Source organism: Urtica dioica, chromosome 6 (assembly GCF_054948205.1).
Source record: "Urtica dioica subsp. dioica isolate 48M chromosome 6, U.dioica_male_clone48M_v1_H2, whole genome shotgun sequence".
NCBI classification, from domain to species: domain Eukaryota; kingdom Viridiplantae; phylum Streptophyta; class Magnoliopsida; order Rosales; family Urticaceae; genus Urtica; species Urtica dioica.
This window is the reverse complement of record NC_142761.1, coordinates 5,962,117-5,984,049: the sequence shown is the minus strand read 5'-3', so window position 1 is coordinate 5,984,049 and position 21,933 is coordinate 5,962,117. Positions and strand designations below refer to the sequence as shown.

The following is a 21,933-nucleotide window of genomic DNA, read 5'->3' as shown; positions in this document are numbered from 1 at the left end:
ATGAATTGGAGATCTGCACTTTCTTCCATAGAGAGCTTTATACGGTGTAATGTCGATTGAAGCTTGGTAGCTATTGTTGTATAAGAATTCAATAAGTGGCAGCCTCTTACTCCTACTCCCACCAAAATCCATGACACATGCCCTTAGCATATCTTCTAAGGTCTGAAAATTCCTTTCGGATTGGCCATCCGTTTAGGGGTGAAAAGTGGTGCTAAACTTCAATTGCGATCCCAGTGACTTTTGCACGCAACTCCAGAAGTTAGAAGTGAAACGACTGTCGCGATCTGAGATGATGGACAAAGAAACGCCATGAAGTCTCACCACGATGTTAACGTATAACTTAGCCAACTTTTCCATAGAGTACGTTACCTTCATCGGGATGAACCTAGCAGACTTAGTCAAACGGTCCACCACTACCCAGATAGCATCATAACCCTTAATCGTCTTAGGTAAACTAACCACAAAATCCATTGTGATTTGTTCCCACTTCCATTCAGGAACTTCGATTGGCTGTAATTCTCCAGCTAGTCGTTGATGTTTGGCTTTCACTTTCTGGCAGGTAAGACATTTACTGACAAACTTTGCAACGTCGCCCTTCATTTCGTTCAACCAGAAATGTTCTCGGAGGCCTTGATACATCTTGGTGGAACCTGGGTGGACTGAATACGGTGTCTCATGTGCTTCAGTAAGAATCTGCTTTCGTAACTCATCTTAGTTGGGTACACAAATCCTTCCATCGAAAAAGAGCACATCATTCTCCGAAATGGAAAATTTTGACTCTTGGCTTTCCAACGCATCATCTTTCAACTTTGACATTTCAGAATCACGTAGTTGAGCTTCTTTGTGTTGTCAATGGTGCCCACAAGAAGAGTTGTAGTCTTTATATTGTACATTTGATGTAATAAAGTCTCATGAAGACTTTTGCTTGTAATTGCTTATTCATTATACAAAGTTGAAACGTTCATTCATTCTTCCTTGTCTGTTTGAAGCTTTATGATAAAAGATTAGTCTTTAGTCCATAAACAAACTAAACAACTTACGAAGAGACAAATGTAGATTTGCACGAACAAATTCTTCATAGTTTGCTTAAAATGATATATTCGCAATCTAAGGGTCAAAAGACTAATGACCTCAGTATGATTGTTAGAAGAATCTATGATGTCTGGTTATGAGGCATTGAGAGTTGGAGACTCTATAGTTCTTTTAGGTATCTTCCGAAGGTACTGAATTGACCAGTGCACTTCTAGAGACAAGATAAGAACAAACCATTTAACCTCTTATGTCTCGAAGTCACTACGTATGAATTGCATCGTGCTTACCTTAATCCTGAAATGAGACATGCCATTTCACAGCTTACGTATTCTCATTTGAGAAAGTCAGAGTTCAGACTCACTATGTGATTCCGGACAGGGCCTATCGGTGAAGTACTAAGTTGTGAGAATGTCATGAGTAACTTTGTGAAGTTCTCATAGATATGGAATTCATGTACAATATTACTGAAATGCAATGTATATCACCTCATGCTTTGTTCCTTGGAGTGTGAATAAATGAACTGGCCAGTGTCCAAATTGAGTCTTGACTCTTTTGGATGAAACAATGTGACTTGTTAGCTCCTCGTCAATACATTGTTTCTAACTTATTCACAAGCGACAAAGGAGTTGAGGAAATAACATCTAGAAGGGTAAAATGGTAATTTTGTAAATCCCGACTAGCTGATGATATTCATGAAGGGTAAAACACTGATAATATTCTGTGGATCCACTCATTACAATATTCAGTTGACATTAAGCTAAACTTGAAAAAGGTTTTGTGAACTTTTGAGTCCAAGTGTTTAGCTCAAGCTTTGTTCATTTGGATCCATGAGGTCACTGTCACGAATCACATCGAGTAGGAATAGTTAAACTGGAAGCTAAGTCAAAACAAGAACGAAAATTGTCAAAAGGGTATTTTTGTCTTTTGAGACATAGGATGAAATGAATGTCAATAAATTTTTTGACATGGTCATTTGATGACATGCATCACTCGGCCAAAATTAGATTTATTGAGCCTTGTGGATTAATTTCATTTCATAAGAATTTTATTGAAAATTCTGAATGGGCCTTTCTCATGTTGTCATGAACAAATGAAGAAGCTTCTAGAAGCTCCTTCTAGAGTGAAATAGGCGCCCAACATACCCAAAGAAAGAGAGAATATTTTGTGCATAAATGTATCATGATACTTGCCAAAAGAAAAAAGAGGAAACAAATTTCCCACACATGCATAGGGAATTTCGGCCACATGGGTCAAGGGAGAAGCAAATAAAAGAGGAAACAAATCCAAGGACTTGCCTGGCAAGCCTTGGCCATGTACCTCAAGAAAGAAAAGAGGAAATTGGCTCATCAATATGTGATATTCTATAGAAGAGGAAACTACCTTATTGAAGGTGAGACCTCTCCTATAAATAGGAGTCTAATTCCACACATTTCATTCATCCAAGTTTAAGAGATTTGAGAGACTCTCTCTCTAGAACTTGGCCGATCCTCTCTCTCTCTCTCTAGTTAATTTTCGGTTTTTGTTTTGGCACCTAGGTCCTCATTTGACCTAGTGTTTAGCTCTGCGACTTCAAGACTCGTTCTTAAATCGTAGTGTTTAAAAGTGCCCCCACACTAATTCCTTTTTATCTTGAGTGATTTAGTGATAGAAACTTTTGTGGTTCCTCGAGTTAACGAGGAAATGAAGAGAGACGTGCTGCGAGGGAGACGAACGTTGCAACCTTTTCCAAAAGCTTCTCAACGTTCAAGCATCTAAAAAGGTTAATAATCTTTTATGCTCATATTAGTTTTTGTTTACATGTGCTTGCTCTTTGTCTAGGTTAGTAAAAACTGTTTTACTTGAAAAATAAATTTTTTAAAATTCCGCCGCTTAACGAAGCGTTAAACTTTTTTCTTAAACCCTAGATCAATTCCAACACTTTGATCCTCTCAAAAAGATCTGACTGTAAGGTCATATTGGCTAATCCTTGTGTGACAATTTCAACTCACAAATTGTTGATTTCATTTGTGATTAGAGGAGATAATGCTCGCATCATCGATAGCCTAGCCTAATCCTTCCTACTTAAGGCATCTGCTATCACGTTTGCCTTTCCGGGGTGGTAATGGATAACACAATCGTAGTCCTTCCTACTTAAGGCATTTGCTACCACGTTTGCCTTTCCGGGGTGGTAATGGATACCACAGTCGTAGTCCTTAACCAATTCTAGCCATCTTCTTTGCCTCATGTTCAACTCCTTTTCAGTGAAAATATATTTTAAGCTCTTATGATCGGTAAATATCTCACACCGAACACCATACAGGTAGTGTCTCCAAATCTTGAGGGCAAAAACCATAGCGGCTAACTCCAAATCATGAGTATGATAATTTTCCTCATGATTTTAGAGTTGTCGTGATGCATAGGCGACTACTTTGTCATTTTGCATTAACACAGCACCAGGACCTGTCTTTGACCCATCGTTGTAAATAGACAAAGGTTCTCCACTTTTAGGAACTATAAGGATTGGCGCGGTGGTGAGTCTTCTCTTCAACTCGCGAAAACTCTCTTCACATTTCTCGTTCCACTCATACTTCTTATCTTTCTTTGTGAGGGCGGTGAGTGGAGCAGCTAATGTAGAAAACCCTTCAACAAATCTTCTATAGTAGCCTGCTAGACCCAGAAAACTCCTGATCTCTGTCACACTTTGAGGCAGTTTCCAATCATTGACGGATTCTATCTTGGAAGGGTCAACGGAGATCCCATCCTTGGAAACCACGTGACCAAGGAAATGAACCATATCTAGCCAAAACTCACACTTTGAGAAGTTGGCATATAGTTGATGTCGTTTCAATGTATGAAGTGCAACTCTCAGGTGCTCTTCGTGATCTTCGACACTCTTAGAGTAAATCAGAATGTCATCAATGAAGACAATTACAAATATATCCAAGACGTCGCTAAAGATCCTATTCATCATATCCATGAATGTTGCTGGGGCATTAGTGAGTACAAAAGGCATGACAGTGAACTCGTAATGACCGTAGCAGGTGCGAAAAGCAGTGTTTGGAATGTCTTCCTCTTTGACACGTGATTGATGATAGACAGATCGTAAGTCAATCTTCGAGAATACCTTCGCTCCCTTGAGTTGGTCAAACAAGTCATCAATCTTAGGAAGAGGATACTTGTTCTTGACGGTAACCTTGTTAAGCTCTTTGTAGTTGATGCACATACGGAAAGATCCATCCTTCTTCTTCACTAATAAAACCGGTGCTCCCCATGGTGAATGATTTGGGCGAATAAATCCTTTATCCAACAACTCTTGAAGTTATGTTTGTAGTTCCTTGAGTTTGGCTGGTGCCATTCGGTAGGGGGCCTTAGAGATCGGTCCCATAGCAGGTAGTAATCCAATCTTAAAAGAAATCTCACGCTCTGGAGCTAAGCCTGGTAATTCTTCAGAAAAAACATCTACATAATCCCTCACCACAGGCACGTCGTTAGGAGTTGCTTCTACATCCTTAGTCTTGTCCACAACTGATGCTAGGAATCCATAGCTACCTTTACTTAGCAATCTTCTAGCTTGTAATGCAGACATCATCATCTTCTGCTTCTTGAGCGGTCTTCCCGTGAAAGTGAATCCTCTTCCCAAAGTTGGTTTAAAGGTCACCCATTTTCTTCGATAATCAATTACCACATTATTCTCATCCAGAAAGTCCATTCCCAAAATGGCATCAAAATCGTTCATCTACAAGACGATAAAATCGATCTTTAACTCATATTTACTAATTATTATTGGTACTCTTTTAAAACTGTACTCTGATAATAGGATATCCCCGGACGGTAGTGCCGTCCTGAAAACTTTCCTAGTTTTCTCTATACTATTGTCTAATTTCCTAGCTAGCTCTAACGAAATAAAGCAATGCATAGCACTAGAGTCAAACAATACTAAAGCATCAAAAGGAGCTATAGGAAGCTGACCTGCCACCGCATTCGAAGAGTTGGCTAGAGCATCAGTGTCAGTGTAAGCGTAGATACGACCTTGAGGTGGCGGTGTGGTCTCAGTTGTTGGCGGTGCTTCTAGTCGATCCTAGAAAATATGTCGCCCTTCGACGACATCTTGTATGAAGTTGAGTCGTCCATTCGAGTTGTGCTATTGGTATCCAAGGACTTGCTTGGCAAGCCTTGGCCGTGTACCTCATGAAAGAAAAGAGGAAATTGGCTCATCAATATGTGATATTCTATAGAAGAGGAAACTACCTTATTCAAGGTGAGACCTCTCCTATAAATAGAAGCCTCATTCCACACATTTCATTCATCCAAGTTTAAGAGATTTGAGAGACTCTCTCTCTAGAACTTGGCCGATCCTCTCTCTCTCTCTAGTTAATTTTTGGTTTTTGTTTTGGCACCTAGGTCCTCATTTGACCTAGTGTTTAGCTCTGCGACTTCAAGACTCGTTCTTAAGTCGTAGTGTTTAAAAGTGCCCACACACTAATCCCTTTTTTATCTTGAGTGATTTAGTGATAGAAACTTTTGTGGTTGCTCGAGTTAACGAGGAAATGAAGAGAGACGTGCTGCGAGGGAGACGAACGTTGCAACCTTTTCCAAAAGCTTCTCAACGTTCAAGCTTCTAAAAAGGTGAGTAATCTTTTATGCTCATATTAGTTTTTGTTTACATGTGCTTGCTCTTTGTCTAGGTTAGTAAAAAGTGTTTTACTTGAAAAAGAAATTTTTTAAAATTCCGCCGCTTAACGAGGCGTTAAACTTTTTCTTAAACCCTAGATCAATTCCAACAAATGGTATAAGAGCTATGGTCAAAGATATTCATGTACATGTATTTAAAAATATGAGCTTGAAAATCGTTATCGAAAGTTTACTAATTTTGTGACAAGTTAGAATTGTTTTCTTAGATTTTTTTAATTTGTTGCTCTCGCCTTTAAATTAAAAATCATGTTATTTTTCTATGAGTTTGGGATGTTATTAAAACACATTAGAATCAGTTCTAAGAGTTCTTAATTTTTTACATTAAAAATCGTGTTTTTAAGTTTGAGAAAATTTCGAGTAAATTTTGTGACTAGTTTTCTTGTCTTACTAGTTTCTTTTATTTACTTGAATCGTTTTATGCTTGTTGTTATTTCTTTTATATCATGTTATTACCATGTTAATAAAACATAAATAAAAGCCTTAACAACTTCCTAAAACGTTCGGTTATACTCGATTCTTTTTCGCACCTAAAAAGACCGAACTGTAATTATTTCTTTTCCTTCGAACTGGAGTAAAACCCGCAGTAAATGTGGCATAACTCTCTGCTCAAGAATCTAAATTTAATGATTCTCGAATCAAATTAAATCTCTGTCTTTCCTCTTTCCAATGCGATTGGTTTTAGGTCAAAAGGACATCGCAGCCGCCAGTTATGGTGATTTTACTCCGAGGTGCGCGGCTGTGCTGAAACTCCAGTTTTTTAGAAATCCGGATTTTCAAACCCCACTACAATGAGTTATAGAACTCTAATGAGAAAATTTTCTTGAGAAAAATGTTTTTCATATGATTATAAACATGATGTGTTAAGATTAAAATGTTTTGATTTTTGAAAGTTTAATTGAAATTGAATTTTTACAAAACTAGTTTGAATTTTGAAAAACCGTTTTCGTTTTCAAACTTGAAAATATTTTGTCATCCAAATCAAATAAGTTTTCAAAATGTTTTCAAAACTATATCTATATCACATATGTTCAAAATCTATATGCTCTTGAAAATTTGAGTTTGAGGTCTCCTTGTAGACAAGCCGAAAAATAAAAAGATGTGTAATCTCAAACTTTCAAGTGTTCGAGTGAGTTGAAGTTCACACTTCCCTCATGCACTTTCCCGAAATAGAAAATAGGAAATGATCCGAGTATGTCCCTTGTGCCTTTATGCACTAACACTTCTCTGAACATGAAAATCTAGGATTCTTTTCTAGTTGTCCGCTCTATCGCTCTATAACTAGGAAAACCGTTTCCGAACTTATAAGAGTCGATGTACCAACTCCAAAAAATAAGTGGGAGGGTTATATCTGTTGTTTGTAACCCACGATCCCCTACACTAATGAAAAGTGCAATTGTCGCTAGACTAAGAGTCACCCTCGTGGCCCTCTCTTAAATAAGAGTACTCAAGGGCGCTTTGCACTGATCATTGCTCAATGAGCTAAATTCGAAAGTGAGACAATGAGACAAGACCTCCCCTCGGCGGATTGTTTCTCAAAGTCAATCTTTTGGACTAAGTGGTTGGTTACACACTTAGACTCAATCCCTAGTAATCCTCCCTCGAGGCCCTGCGAAAGGATGTGAGTGATCAAACTAATTTAAAAGGTGGCTAGTCAAAATTGGTATATTGACATCTTGGCTAAACATTAATGATGTGTCATTTACTTATAAATGGAGATTTTTTGCGGCCTTCCCTCGAAGGAGTAAATTATCGTTTAGTTTATAACACCTTTGGATTTTATCAAATGTTTAAAAACTTAAATCCTAAACCAAAGACTAATCATAAACTTGTTTCAACTTAATTAAGCAACATGTCTCTCAACACTCTCTCGATCATCCTTTCCTCGAACAAACTCGAAAATGAAAACTACGTAGATTCGAAACATAACCTCGACATAGTAGTTACCGTTAACAAGCACAAATGGGTACTCACCACCCCGTGTCCTCCTCTGACGAATGATGATTCGACTCAAGAGGGCAAAGACGCCTTAGCGGTCTGGCTTCGATCCGATGAGATTGCGAGATGCTATATCTTAGCATCAATGAAAAATGTGTTGCAACAACAACATCGTGGCATCGAGACTGCCGCCGACATGCTCAACAATCTCCATGAGATGTTTAGAGGGCAAAGGCGTCAAGCAAGGCAACAAGCAGTCCGACAGTTTATGAACTGTCATATGAAGGCTAGGACTCCTATTGGAGACTTTATGATACTGATCATTAGTTTTCTGAATAAAATGGAAATCCTAAGATCTGAGATTGATGGGAAGAATGTCATAGATATGATCTTAGAAACTCTCCCCGCATCTCTTGATACCTCCAAGATGAACTACTCCATAAACAAGCTAGAGTACACTGTTACCAAGCTCATGAAGGAACTTCACACTGCTGTAGGTCTCACTAAGAGAAAGAGGAATCAAGGAGAGGCACATGCTACTAAGCAAAAGGCCTCCGCCTCTGGAACTGAGAGGAGACCTCACAATGCCAATAAAAAGAACTGCCCTGCCTATCTCAAAGCAAAGGAACATAATATTGTACTAGTTACCGAAGCATGCTTAGTAGCTGATAATGTATTAACGTGGATTCTTGACTCCGCTGCTACTAACCATATTTGTTGTTCCTTGATTGGTTTCAAGAAAATCAAAGACTTAGAGGAAGGTGAGTTCTGTTTCAAATGGGGTGATGAGAGCCTGGTGTCCGCGAAAGCTGTGGGATCCGTGACGCTGTCTTTTGAAGACCGCACTTTAAACTTGAATAATGTTTATTGTGTTCCTACCTTTGGGAAGAACTTAATATCTGTTGCTCGTCTTCTTGAGCAAGATTATTGTTTAAAGTTCATTAAGAATTAAATTTGTATTTCGTTTCCTGATAATTCTTTTGTCACTGATGAATGTATGAAGAATGCTCTTTTCTACATCTATCCCACTCAACCTTCTCTTTTAGACATCGAAATAGATAACGATCTAGTTAGGGAGCGAAAGAGGATCAAACTTTCTGAGTCATTCAATCTAACAAAATCAACATACCTCTGGCACTTAAGACTTGGTCATATCAGTCTAGATAGGATTAAGAGACTTGTGAGAGACGGTCCACTCCAAGCCTCTGCAATAGGTTCACTACCTACTTGTGAATCCTGCATAGAAGGAAAAATGACTAAGTGACCTTTCTCCGATAAGGGTCGAAGAGCCACTGAGTTGCTGGAGCTAGTACATTCTGATGTATGCGGTCCGCTCAGCCAACAGGCACGTGGAGGATACGAATACTTCGTTACCTTCACCGATGATTACTCGCGATATAGTTTTGTCTATTTGCTCAAACACAAATCCGAGACCTTTAACGTATTTAAGGTCTTTAGGGCTTTAGTGGAAAAGCAAACTGGCAAAGTGATCAAAACCCTTCGATCTGATCGAGGTGGTGAGTATATGTCTGGAGAGTTCGATGACTTTCTTAAAGAAGAAGATATCACTTCTCAGCTTACCGCACCTGGCACACCTCAACAAAACGGAGTGTCAGAGAGAAGAAACCGAACTCTTATGGAGATGGTTAGATCAATGATGAGTTACTCATCACTCCCTCTTTCCTTTTGGGATATGCCCTCGAAACAGCCGCGCTTATATTCTGAACCAAGTTCCGTCCAAAACGGTTCCTGGTACTCCTTATGAACGATGGACTAGCCGTAAAGTAAATCTGGGTCACATCCGAATTTGGGGTTGCCCTGCACACGTGCTAAGGCAAAAGACTAGCAAGTTGGCTAGTAGGTCAGAATTATGCTTGTTTGTGGGATATCCAAAGGAAACCAAGGGTTTCATCTTCTATAGTCCCGAGGAAGATAAGACTTTCGTTAGCACGAATGCTCGTTTCCTTGAGGAGGAATTTTTTAAAGACGTGAAACCTAGAAGCAAAATTGTGCTTGAAGAAAAGTTGGGTGAGGAAGCTTCTACCTCATCAGTAAGAACTGTTCTTACCCCAACTGAAACACAACCTAACTCATCAGAATCTCGTCAAGTAATACTTCGACGTAGCGGGAGGGCGACTCAAAAGCCTGACAGGTACATGTCCTATGCAGACTCTCTCGTAGCCGTCTCTGACATGGATGATCCTGTTTCCTATAGCCAAGCGATGGCTTGTTCTGAATCAAACCTTTGGCTTAACGCCATGAAAGTTGAGATGCACTCGATGTATGTCAACAAAGTCTGGAAACTTGTAGACCTTCCTGAAGGGATTAAACCCGTAGGGCGTAAGTGGATATACAAGAAGAAAAAGGGTCCTGATGGGAACGTCGAGACGTTCAAAGCACGACTTGTGGCGAAGGGTTATACCCAACATGAAGGGATTGACTATGAAAATCCTTCTCGCCAGTCGCGATGCTTAAATCCATCCGCATACTCCTATCCGTAGCTGCAGCTCTCGACTATGAGATCTAGAAATGGATGTCAAGATAGCCTTCCTGAATGGCATTCTTGACGAGCGCATTTACATGGCTCAACCAGACGGTTTCGTGGAAGAAGGTAAAGAGACCAAGGTTTGTGAGTTGCTTAAGTCCATTTATGGATTAAAGCAAGCATCTAGGTCATGGAATATTAGATTCCATGAAACTATGAAAAGCTTCGGCTTTGAACAGTCAATAGATGAGCCTTGTGTTTACAAGTTAATACACTAAGGCAAAGTTGTGTTCCTGGTACTATATGTCAATGATATATTACTCATAGGTAACGATGTGGGTAAATTATCTGAGGTTAAGGTCTGGCTAGCAAATCAATTCGACATGAATGATCTAGGAGAAGCCGCGTACATTCTGGGGATCCAAATCTTTCGAGATAGGAAAAAACGGACCCTGTCACTCTCTCAAGCATCTTATATTGATAAGGTGATGGATTGCTTCTCGATGCAAGACTCCAAGAAGGGCCAAACACCCTTTAGGCATGGAGTTTCACTCTCTAAGGACCAATCTCCCAAGACTGCACAAGAGATTCAAGACATGAGGAAAATTCCTTACGCCTCTGCCGTAGGAAGCCTCATGTATGCTATGCTTTGCACTAGACCTGACATCTGTTTCGCCGTTGGCGTAGTTAGCCGTTTCCAATCCAACCCTGGATCCGAGCACTGGATTGCTGTTAAGCATGTTCTTAAGTATCTTCGAAGAACTAGGAACTTGATGCTTACATACTCAGGTACTGACCTGACTATGACGAGATATACCGACTCCGATTTTCAAGCGGATAAGGATTCCAAGAAATCCACTTCGGGATCTGTGTTCATCCTTAATGGTGGAGCTGTTGTGTGGAGGAGTGTTAAGCAATCTTGCATTGCTGACTCCACAATGGAAGCAGAATATGTGACTGCTTGTGAAGCATCCAAAGAGGCTGTATGGCTTAGAAAATTCCTTAAGTATTTGGAAGTCGTTCCAAACGTCGACGAGCCCATGACCGTTTATTGTGATAATAGTGGGGTTGTCGCTAACTCAAAGGAACCTCGAAGCCATAAGCGCTCTAAGCATATTGAGAGGAAATACCATTTGATCCGAGAGATCGTGCAGCGCGGAGATGTGAAGGTAAAGTAAATCTCTAGCAGATCCATTCACCAAGGCCCTAGCGAACAAGGTCTTCGACCAACATCGAGAGGGATTAGGCATGAAGGACTACACACATCTTCTTTGAGTCAAGTGGGAGTTTGTTGTCAATGGTTCCCACAAGAAGAGTTGTAGTCTTTATATTGTACATTTGATGTAATAAAGTCTCATGAAGACTCTCGCTTGTAATTGCTTATTCATTAATAAAAAGTTGAAACGTTCATTCATTCTTCCTTGTCTGTTTGAAGCTTTATGACAAAATATTAGTCTTTAGTCCATAAACAAACTAAACAACTTACGAAGAGACAAATGTAGATTTGCATGAACAAATTCTTCATAGTTTGCTTAAAATGATAAATTCGCAATCTAAGGGTCAAAGGACTATTGACCTCAGTATGATTGTTAGAAGAATCTATGTTGTCTGGTTATGAGGCATTGAGAGTTGGAGACTCTATAGTTCTTTTAGGTATCTTCCGAAGGTACTGAATTGACCTGTGCACTTCTAGAGACAAGATAAGAACAAACCATTTAACCTCTTATGTCTCGAAGTCACTACGTATGAATTGAATCGTGCTTACCTTAATCCTGAAATGAGACATGCCATTTCACAGTTTACGTATTCTCATTTGAGAAAGTCAGAGTTCGGACTCACTATGTGATTCCGGACAGGGATAGTGATTCCGGACAGGGCCTATTGGTGAAGTACTAAGTTGTGAGAATGTCATGAGTAGCTTTGTGAAGTTCTCATAGATATGGAATTCATGTACAATATTACTGAAATGCAATGTATATCACCTCATGCTTTGTTCCTTGGAGTGTGAATAAATGAACTGGCCAGTGTCCAAATTGAGTCTTGACTCTTTTGGATGAAACAATGTGAGTTGTTAGCTCCTCGTCAATACATTGTTTCTAACTTATTCACAAGCGACAAAGGAGTTGAGGAAATAACAGCTAGAACGGTAAAATGGTAATTTTGTAAATTCCGACTAGTTGATGATATCCATGAAGGGTAAATATTGATAATATTATGTGGATCCACTCATTACAATTAGGTTGAATTCTTGAGTAGAAAATAAATTCATTTGAACCGAGAGATTTTCAGTGTCAACTCTTTAGTGGAGTCAGTTGACATTAAGCTAAACTTAGAATAGGTTTTGTGAACTTTTGAGTCCAAGTGTTTAGCTCAAGCTTTGTTCATTTGGATCCATGAGGTCACTGTCACGAATCACATCGAGTAGGAATAGTTAAATTGGAAGCTAAGTCAAAACAAGAACGAAAATTGTCAAAAGGGTATTTTTGTCTTTTGAGACATAGGATGAAATGAATGTCAATAAATTTTTTTACATGGTCATTTGATGACATGCATCACTCGGCCAAAATTAGATTTATTGGGCCTTGTGGATTAATTTCATTTCATAAGAATTTTATTGAAAATTCTTAATCGGCATTTCTCATGTTGTCATGAACAAATGAAGAAGCTTCTAGAAGCTCCTTCTAGAGTGAAGTAGGCGCCCAACATACCCAAAGAAAGAGAGAATATTTTGTGCATAAATGTATCATGATACTTGCCAAAAGAAAAAGAGGAAACAAATTTCCCACACATGCATAGGGAATTTCGGCCACATGGGTCAAGGGAGAAGCAAATAAAAGAGGAAACAAATCCAAGGACTTGCTTGGCAAGCCTTGGCCGTGTACGTCATGGAAAAAAAGAGGAAATTGGCTCATCAATATGTGATATTCTATAGAAGAGGAAACTACCTTATTGAAGGTGAGACCTCTCCTATAAATAGGAGTCTAATTCCACACATTTCATTCATCCAAGTTTAAGAGATTTGAGAGACTCTCTCTCTAGAACTTGGTCGATCCTCTCTCTCTCTCTCTCTAGTTAATTTTCGGTTTTTGTTTTGACACCTAGGTCCTCATTTGACCTAGTGTTTGGCTCTGCGACTTCAAGACTCGTTCTTAAGTCGTAGTGTTTAAAAGTGCCCACACACTAATTCTTTTTTATCTTGAGTGATTTAGTGATAGAAACTTTTGTGGTTGCTCGAGTTAACGAGGAAATGAAGAGAGACGTGCTGCGAGGGAGACGAACGTTGAAACCTTTTCCAAAAGCTTCTCAATGTTCAAGCTTCTAAAAAGGTTAATAATCTTTTATGCTCATATTAGTTTTTGTTTACATGTGCTTGCGTTAGTAAAAACTGTTTTACTTGAAAAAGAAATTTTTTAAAATTCCGCCGCTTAACGAAGCGTTAAACTTTTTCTTAAACCCTAGATCAATTCCAACACTTTGATCCTCTCAAAAAGATCTGACTGTAAGGTCATATTGGCTAATCCTTGTGTGACAATTTCAACTCACAAATTGTTGATTTCATTTGTGAGTTGAGGAGATAATGCTCGCATCATCGATAGCCTAGCCTAATCCTTCCTACTTAAGGCATCTGCTACCACGTTTGCCTTTCCGAGGTGGTAATGGATAACACAATCGTAGTCCTTCCTACTTAAGGCATTTGCTACCACGTTTGCCTTTCCGAGGTGGTAATGGATACCACAGTCGTAGTCCTTAACCAATTCTAGCCATCTTCTTTGCCTCATGTTCAACTCCTTTTCAGTGAAAATATATTTTAAGCTCTTATGATCGGTAAATATCTCACACCGAACACCATACAGGTAGTGTCTCCAAATCTTGAGGGCAAAAACCATAGCGGCTAACTCCAAATCATGAGTAGGATAATTTTCCTCATGATTTTAGAGTTGTCGTGATGCATAGGCGACTACTTTGTCATTTTGCATTAACACAGCACCAAGACCTGTCTTTGACCCATCGTTGTAAATAGACAAAGGTTCTCCAATTTTAGGAACTATAAGGATTGGCGCGGCGGTGAGTCTTCTCTTCAACTCGCGAAAACTCTCTTCACATTTCTCAGTCCACTCATACTTCTTATCTTTCTTTGTGAGGGCGGTGAGTGGAGCAACTAATGTAGAAAACCCTTCAACAAATCTTCTATAGTAGCCTACTAGACCCAGAAAACTCCTGATCTCTGTCACACTTTGAGGCAGTTTCCAATCATTGACGGATTCTATCTTGGAAGGGTCAACGGAGATCCCATCCTTAGAAACCACGTGACCAAGGAAATGAACCATATCCAGCCAAAACTCACACTTTGAGAAGTTGGCATATAGTTGATGTCGTTTCAATGTATGAAGTGCAAGTCTCGGGTGCTCTTCGTGATCTTCGACACTCTTAGAGTAAATCAGAATGTCATCAATGAAGACAATTACAAATTTATCCAAGACGTCGCTAAAGATCCTATTCATCATATCCATGAATGTTGCTGGGGCATTAGTGAGTACAAAAGGCATGACAGTGAACTCGTAATGACCGTAGCAGGTGCGAAAAGCAGTGTTTGGAATGGCGTCCTCTTTGACACGTGATTGATGATAGACAGATCGTAAGTCAATCTTCGAGAATACCTTCGCTCCCTTGAGTTGGTCAAACAAGTCATCAATCTTAGGAAGCGGATACTTGTTCTTGACGGTAACCTTGTTAAGCTCTTTGTAGTTGATGCACATACGGAAAGATCCATCCTTCTTCTTCACTAATAAAACCGGTGCACCCCATGGTGAATGACTTGGGCGAATAAATCCTTTATCCAACAACTCTTGAAGTTATGTTTGTAGTTCCTTGAGTTTGGCTGGTGCCATTCGGTAGGGGGCCTTAGAGATCGGTCCCATAGCAGGTAGTAATTCAATCTTAAAAGAAATCTCACGCTCTGGAGCTAAGCCTGCTAATTCTTCAGAAAAAACATCTTCATAATCCCTCACCACTAGCACGTCGTTAGGAGTTGCTTCTACATCCTTAGTCTTGTCCACAACTGATGCTAGGAATCCATAGCTACCTTTACTTAGCAATCTTCTAGCTTGTAATGCAGACATCATCATCTTTTGCTTCTTGAGCGGTCTTCCCATGAAAGTGAATCCTCTTCCCAAAGTTGGTTTAAAGGTCACCCTCTTTCTTCGACAATCAATTACCGCATTATTCTCATCCAGAAAGTCCATTCCCAAAATGGCATCAAAATCGGTCATCTACAAGATGATAAAATCGATCTTTAACTCATATTTACTAATTATTATTGGTACTCTTTTAAAAATGTACTCTGATAATAGGACATCCCCGAACGGTAGTGCCGTCCTAAAAACTTTCCTAGTTTTCTCTATACTATTGTCTAATTTCCTAGCTAGCTCTAACGAAATAAAGCAATGCGTAGCACTAGAGTCAAACAATACTAAAGCATCAAAAGGAGCTATAGGAAGCTGACCTACTACCACATTCGAAGAGTTGGCTAGAGCATTAGTGTCGGTGTAAGCGTAGATGCGACCTTGAGGTGGCGGTGTGGTCTCAGTTGTTGGAGGTGCTTCTAGTCGATCCTAGAAAATATGTGGCCCTTCGACGACATATTGCATGAAGTTGAGTCGTCCATTCGAGTTGTGCTATTGATATTGTCCATTCTGAGAGGAATTTAATTTCGGACAATCTTTGAGAAAGTGACCAGGCTGACCATACTTGAAACATGTTATGGTTCCCTTCCGGCACTCTCCAGGATGCATCTTTCCATAAGTCTTGGATACTGAAAAGGTCGTTCCCTCTACCTCGACCTTGCTATTGGCGTTACCATTATTTCTAGGATAGTTTCTTTTCTTCCCATTCCTTGGGCTTGTGCCTTGAAGCCTTGACTGTTCTGATTAGGTTGGGGATTTCCTTATTGGTTTGGCTTCCTGTTGTTGGGTCCTATGTTTTGACCTTTCTCCTCTTTTCGAGTCTTGTAAAACTGGGCTCGTTCCTCCTTTACTTGGATCAAGCGGTACTCAGCTCGCATGTCATGTTTGAGGTAGTCTGCTACTGTGGTAGGTGGCTGACTTCCACTTTCAATGGCTAAGTCCAATTCCAGTCGGAACATTCCCATTATCCTCCTAACTCTTTCTGTCTCTGTTGGAACCAAGTGAGGACACAGTCTGGCCAATTGATTGAACTTACTAACAGCTTTAGTCACAGTCATCGTCCATTGCTTCAACTCTGAAAACTCCTTCTGCTGAGTGTTCATCGCTCGCATGTTGAAATACTTATTGTTGAACTCCTCGATGAAGTCCTCCCAAGATATAGCGTGTGTGTCTCTTCCAGCTGATACTGTCTCCCACCAGTATCGTGCATCCTTCTTCAGAACAAAAGACGCGCATATGACCTTCTCAATTTTCGAGATATTCATGAAGTTAAAGATCTTCTTCATCTCTGACATCCACTCATCCTCCTGGCCTTTCGTAAAGATCATCAGCCACAATAACTTGGCCTATCTGAGGTATGCCCTGAAGAGGTGCTGGTGGTGCTTGTTGATCATCTCCCACGTTTTCATTCACTTGGGGGAGGTGGTTCCTTAACTCGTGTATCTCTACTTCTTGGGTTTCGATACGTTGCAGCAATGCAGTAACGAGTACCGCAAGATCTGGTTGGGCCGCTAGTTGAGGTGCGGGGACTGGACTGTATGGATTCTCTGTTGCTCCTTGTTGTTGAGGAAACAGAGCGACATGATGAGCATCTTGCACTGGGATATCAGCGGCAACTCTTCCTCTTCCTCTACCTCGGCCTCGTGGCCTGCCTCTACCTCGTCAACAAGCAGCTTGAACGTTTTCCATCTAAGTAAAAAAAACAACTAAGATATAAAAAATGATAACTTACTTGAGTAGGGGGAATTCATGCGATCGATAGCGAATGAGGTCGTAGGTTCGTTGCTCTGATACCAACTGTGACGACCCGACTTTTCGAACCGTTTTACTTATCTTACTTTTTTAAAAAACTTTAGAAAATTTGAGGTATTTTTTTTTTTAAAACATAACTTGGAATATAAAGTTTGAAAACTCATGACCTAAAAATAAATTTTCATTTAAAAACTTGATGAACAAAAACACCCAAAAAGTCGAAGTTGCATAATTGAAAATTAAAACAAAAAATACGATTGTAAATAAATACCATAAATAAAGTCATAACCTTTAACGGAATTGAAAAGCATAACTTAAACCATGAAAAATAAAATCATGGGTTTGGATTATTTAAAAACTGAAAGCAAAGCAGAAGTCTTTTATTTTCGTAAACAGCTACCATAACCCAACTCTCTCGCTATCGCCGCCGCTGATCCACCCTCCTCATGTGTTCGCATGTTGTTTACCTACAACACCGACGTATATACATAGAGTAAGCTAACGCTCAGCGAGAATAACTATAACTCGCAAAACATAAGCAATAAAATAAAATGCATGGACAGGTTATTAGTATTTTAAATTTAACCGTGACATGAGATACCCTATTAAAAGTCTATCGTATTTTAATTCGGGGGGTCCCCTAGAATAGCCTTACCGATTTCAGTGTACACTTTGGAATGAACCATAGGGCTGCAACCTCCCATAGAATACCCTGTCATATAACATAAACATATGAGGAACTCTCTATGTGAGCCCATGATTCGGCTTGAGAAATTCCTCTAATTACCTCTGTAGCTCGAGGCTGTACGACTCTCTTGCTTACTTATCTTATTATTCGTATTCGAAATGTTAAATGCATGAATGGCATACAATATAAACATACATGATAACATACATAAAAGTAAAAAACGTGATATAGCTATTCTAATTTATAGCATACTTAAAAACTCACATATCGTCATATCATATCATATCAACACATTCCAAACAATCACAAAGTAAAATCACATAACACGCAAATAATTCAGATCACATAACATTCAATTTATTTTTGAACTAATCCGTGTTACAGTTAGATTACTCTCACCTTTGTTTCGAAAAGTACGATTGTTGGTCGTGGACCGCTCGGGAAAACTAGACGGCTCGGGAAAGCTAAGCGGCTCATAACCTAATCGACGGGAAAAATTATTAAGCTTCTATTAAAGAGTTCTAAAGACAACTCAGGTTCTAGAAATTTCTGAATTTCAGCTGAAGGTGTAAAGTTACGATAATACCCTTACGGTCGATAAAATAAATTTTGAAAAAATAAATCTATAAAAATTACAGTAAAAGAAAAATAATATTTGGAACACTTCGTACTTCAGAGGCATGTACAAAATATGCTCAGATTACTAATAAAAATCAAAAGTATAAGAAAGCAATATTTAGTCTTTTTTTTTAAAGAAAAACCGTTTTAGAAGGATTCTGCGCACTGATTGGAATTTATTCCAAATATATTATGTGTGCAGCTGAAAATTCTAAAATTTGGCCTAGATACCAAAAATATATAGAACTAGGTCGTGTACAGAAATTAGATCAAAATGAAATTTGTAGATATATAAACAACACGTTTTGTTGTAAAAATAATTAGGGCGAATACAAGTCTGTGCACTGATCGTATTATAATCAGAAACTATTATGTATACAATGAAAATATTTTTCGATTACTTTTTGAAAAAGAAAACATGTAAAACTAGCGTTTCAAAAAAGAATCAACAAAAAAACATAATTTTTGAATTCACAGTAAACGTTCTAAAGTCTGAAAAGCTGAAATAGGCTAGACCAGCGAATCAGGTCTGCGCACTGATTTGAAAATAATCGGAAAATATTTTGTATTACATTAAAATATTTTTCGATTAAGGATGTAGATAAAAGACATTTAAATCTAGCTTTTAAAAAAGAACCGATTCAAAAAACGAGTTTTGAAACTATGGTAAGCGTTTTAAGAAACTATTTTTAAAAGACAAAACTCCATAAATCAAAGAAGAACAACCTAAAGAGAATACTTTGATTATTGAAGAGAGAAACTCGATTGTTAAAAGCTTTAGAGTCTGAAAGATGATAGATTTTTGGGTATTGGATGGCTAGAGATTTTTTTAGTTTTTGTTTGGTTGAAGAAGAAAGAAATAGAGGGGAAAAAAAATAAGAAAGTTGTTTGACAAGAACCTAATCTAAACATACATACATATATATATATAAGTAAAACCTACCTAATAAAAGCTAAAAAAAAAACCTACGCATATCACATATATATATATATATATATATATATATATATATATATATACACACATGATATCACATATATATATATATATATAATATATGATACGTCTTAAGTGAGATTATCCGACATATCATATTATCATAATATATATATTACAACAAAGCTAAATAATATCTTCTACAGTATGATATATATATATATATATATATATATATATAGTCACATGCATTTATATCACACGTACAAGTTATTCAAGGTACATATATATACATATATTTATTTACTTATACATATATTTATTTACATAACGTGCAAACTTATATACATATACATTTATTTTAAAATAAGACTATAACTTATGATTTATAATATATATATCTTAATATTTTGAATTTAAAAAGCCAAAAAATAAAATAAAAAGAACTTCTAATATCTAATAATTATTTTGGGGTTTGACACGGCGTCCTTGGTTCGGGGGTTCGGATTGCTCGCGCGAGAGGTTGGGTTCGGTGGTCTGAGTTCATGTTTTTTTTTCTTTTGTTCGTTCGGTGGTTCGGTCTAGCATGAAGGTAGAAGGACATGAAGTGAGGAGAGCTAATGAGCTTGTCTTTTTATAGGAGGACGATAAATAGCTATTTACCCACTTAAGTCCTTAGTTTGCCACTGCTTGCTATTTAACCGCGGTCTCAATTTTTTTTTTTTTCGAATAGGTCCTGAAAGATTGTTACAACTAGATCTTAATCATATAATAACTTATTAAATCCAAAATCAAACGGATTAATAGTTATATGATTTAAACATAGAGTTATCTCGTTAGTTTTCGATTAATTCAAATATATTTAAAGTCTTTTGGAAATAATCCTTACTCTTGAGATTTTATTTATTAAATTAATATCCGGAATGTCGCCTCGGAAAATAATTTATTTTTCGAGGCAAACTCGATAAGTCCGTTACTCGTTTCGGGATTCCCCATCACTTTAACGTATTATAAATTAATTCGATAAGTTTATTGGACCATGATTCACCCCAAAGTCTACTTATAAATACGGAAGCTCATTTATTGATTTAATTACAAATCGAGTGATACAAAAGCTTATACTTTACAAGTGGTCAACCGAATTGACCTAGTATGACACTCAGTTCAACCCTCGATCTGCCATAAAAGGGCAAGCAATCGTGGACTTCATCGCTGAATTTACATACTGACTTGTAGAATATCCGACCTGGGAGATACACGTGGACGGATCCGCAAAAGAGAAAGAAGCAAGAGTCTTAGTAGCCTTCTCATTACTATATAACCATAAGGTAAAATTTGCTCTAAAATTTATTTTTCATGCTTCAAATAAGGAGGCCGAGTATGAAGCTATGATACACGACCTCGAAATTGTCAAAGATATATAAATAAAAACAAAACTAAGAGTCTAATTGGACTCACAACTAATAATCAATCAAATAAAAAATAAATTCTAGGGAAAATGCAAAAATTTGTCGATATATGCCGAAAGAGCTCGGACCCTCACCAAGGAACTTGCATCCTATGAAATCACTCAGACTCTAAGGGCCATGAATGAAGAAGCCGATGCTCTGGCTAAGCTAGCAACTCAAGAATTTTTCTCACCATTCCAGTATACAAGAAGGCTGTCAAGTTTGCCTAATAAAAGGTGAAGAATCGTAGAAGACCCCGATCATTCAATATTAGAAAAATGGCATCCTCGCAGAAGATAAGGCAAAAGCTCGGAACCTAAAGTTCTGTGCCGCACAATACATATTGGAATAAAATTCTATATACAAAAAGGGATTTACAACCCCACTTCTCGAATGCCCGGATGTGCTCCGAGAAATTCACGAAGGATTTTGCGTAAGCCACATCGGAGCAGAGGCATTGGCTAAAAAGACACTTTGCCAGTGTCTTTACTAGCCAACTCTAAAAAACGATGATCAGAGCATGGTTCACCAATGAGTCAAGTATAAAAAAATCCACCAACAACCCGAGGCTCCCTTCAACCAACCTCATAACCTTGACAGGGATAGATCTCACCGGAGAATTACCAACCAGAAAAGGCGGATACAGCCCGACCACAATCCAGTGGGTTAGTTGAAGCAGTCAATAAGACCATCAAGCAAGGTCTGATGTAAAACAGGATGAGTACAAGGGCGAGTGTGTGAAACCCCAAAATTATTTTTATAAATATTGTTGAAATCTTCTTTTTAGTATTTTAGTAGATTTAATATATATGTATTTTATTTATATATATAAATAAGGATAGTGTGCTTGTGATAATTATATATACATATATATAGTATGTGCTTGTGATACGTATATATGATATATTGTGTAATTATATTATATATTGTTATATATGATGTTATTTCCTTATATATAAATTTTAAATGTGTACACATGTACGTGTATTGATACACATATATGTATGTATAGATATATATACATTACTATAGTCTTTCTTTTCATATATCGAGTACATATGTATATATAATTGTTACATAGTTACGTATGAATATATAATTAGTGAAGAGTTGGTATATTTGATATATGTATATAATATAGGTTATTTATGTATAAATTATGTAAAAGTTATAGATTATATATA

The 21,933-nt window shown here is 38.0% G+C and overlaps 2 protein-coding genes across 2 annotated transcripts; both read right to left on the bottom strand.

The window, feature by feature from the left end:
• Positions 1-4,330: 4,330 nt before the first annotated feature.
• LOC149393138 (uncharacterized) lies at positions 4,331-4,747 on the bottom strand. Its single transcript, XM_089617916.1, has one exon. The coding sequence runs from the start codon at positions 4,745-4,747 to the stop codon at positions 4,331-4,333; it is 417 nt and encodes a 138-aa protein (XP_089474042.1).
• Positions 4,748-14,976: 10,229 nt separating this feature from the next.
• Positions 14,977-15,393, bottom strand: LOC149393137 (uncharacterized). The gene has a single exon (XM_089617915.1). It carries the CDS (start codon positions 15,391-15,393, stop codon positions 14,977-14,979), a length of 417 nt encoding a protein of 138 aa, XP_089474041.1.
• Between the last annotated feature and the right edge of the window lie 6,540 nt (positions 15,394-21,933).

Coding starts and splice junctions, on each gene's coding strand:
- LOC149393138 (XM_089617916.1), bottom strand. CDS start 4,747: ATGAACGATTTTGATGCCATTTTGGGAATGGACTTTCTGGATGAGAAT.
- LOC149393137 (XM_089617915.1), bottom strand. CDS start 15,393: ATGACCGATTTTGATGCCATTTTGGGAATGGACTTTCTGGATGAGAAT.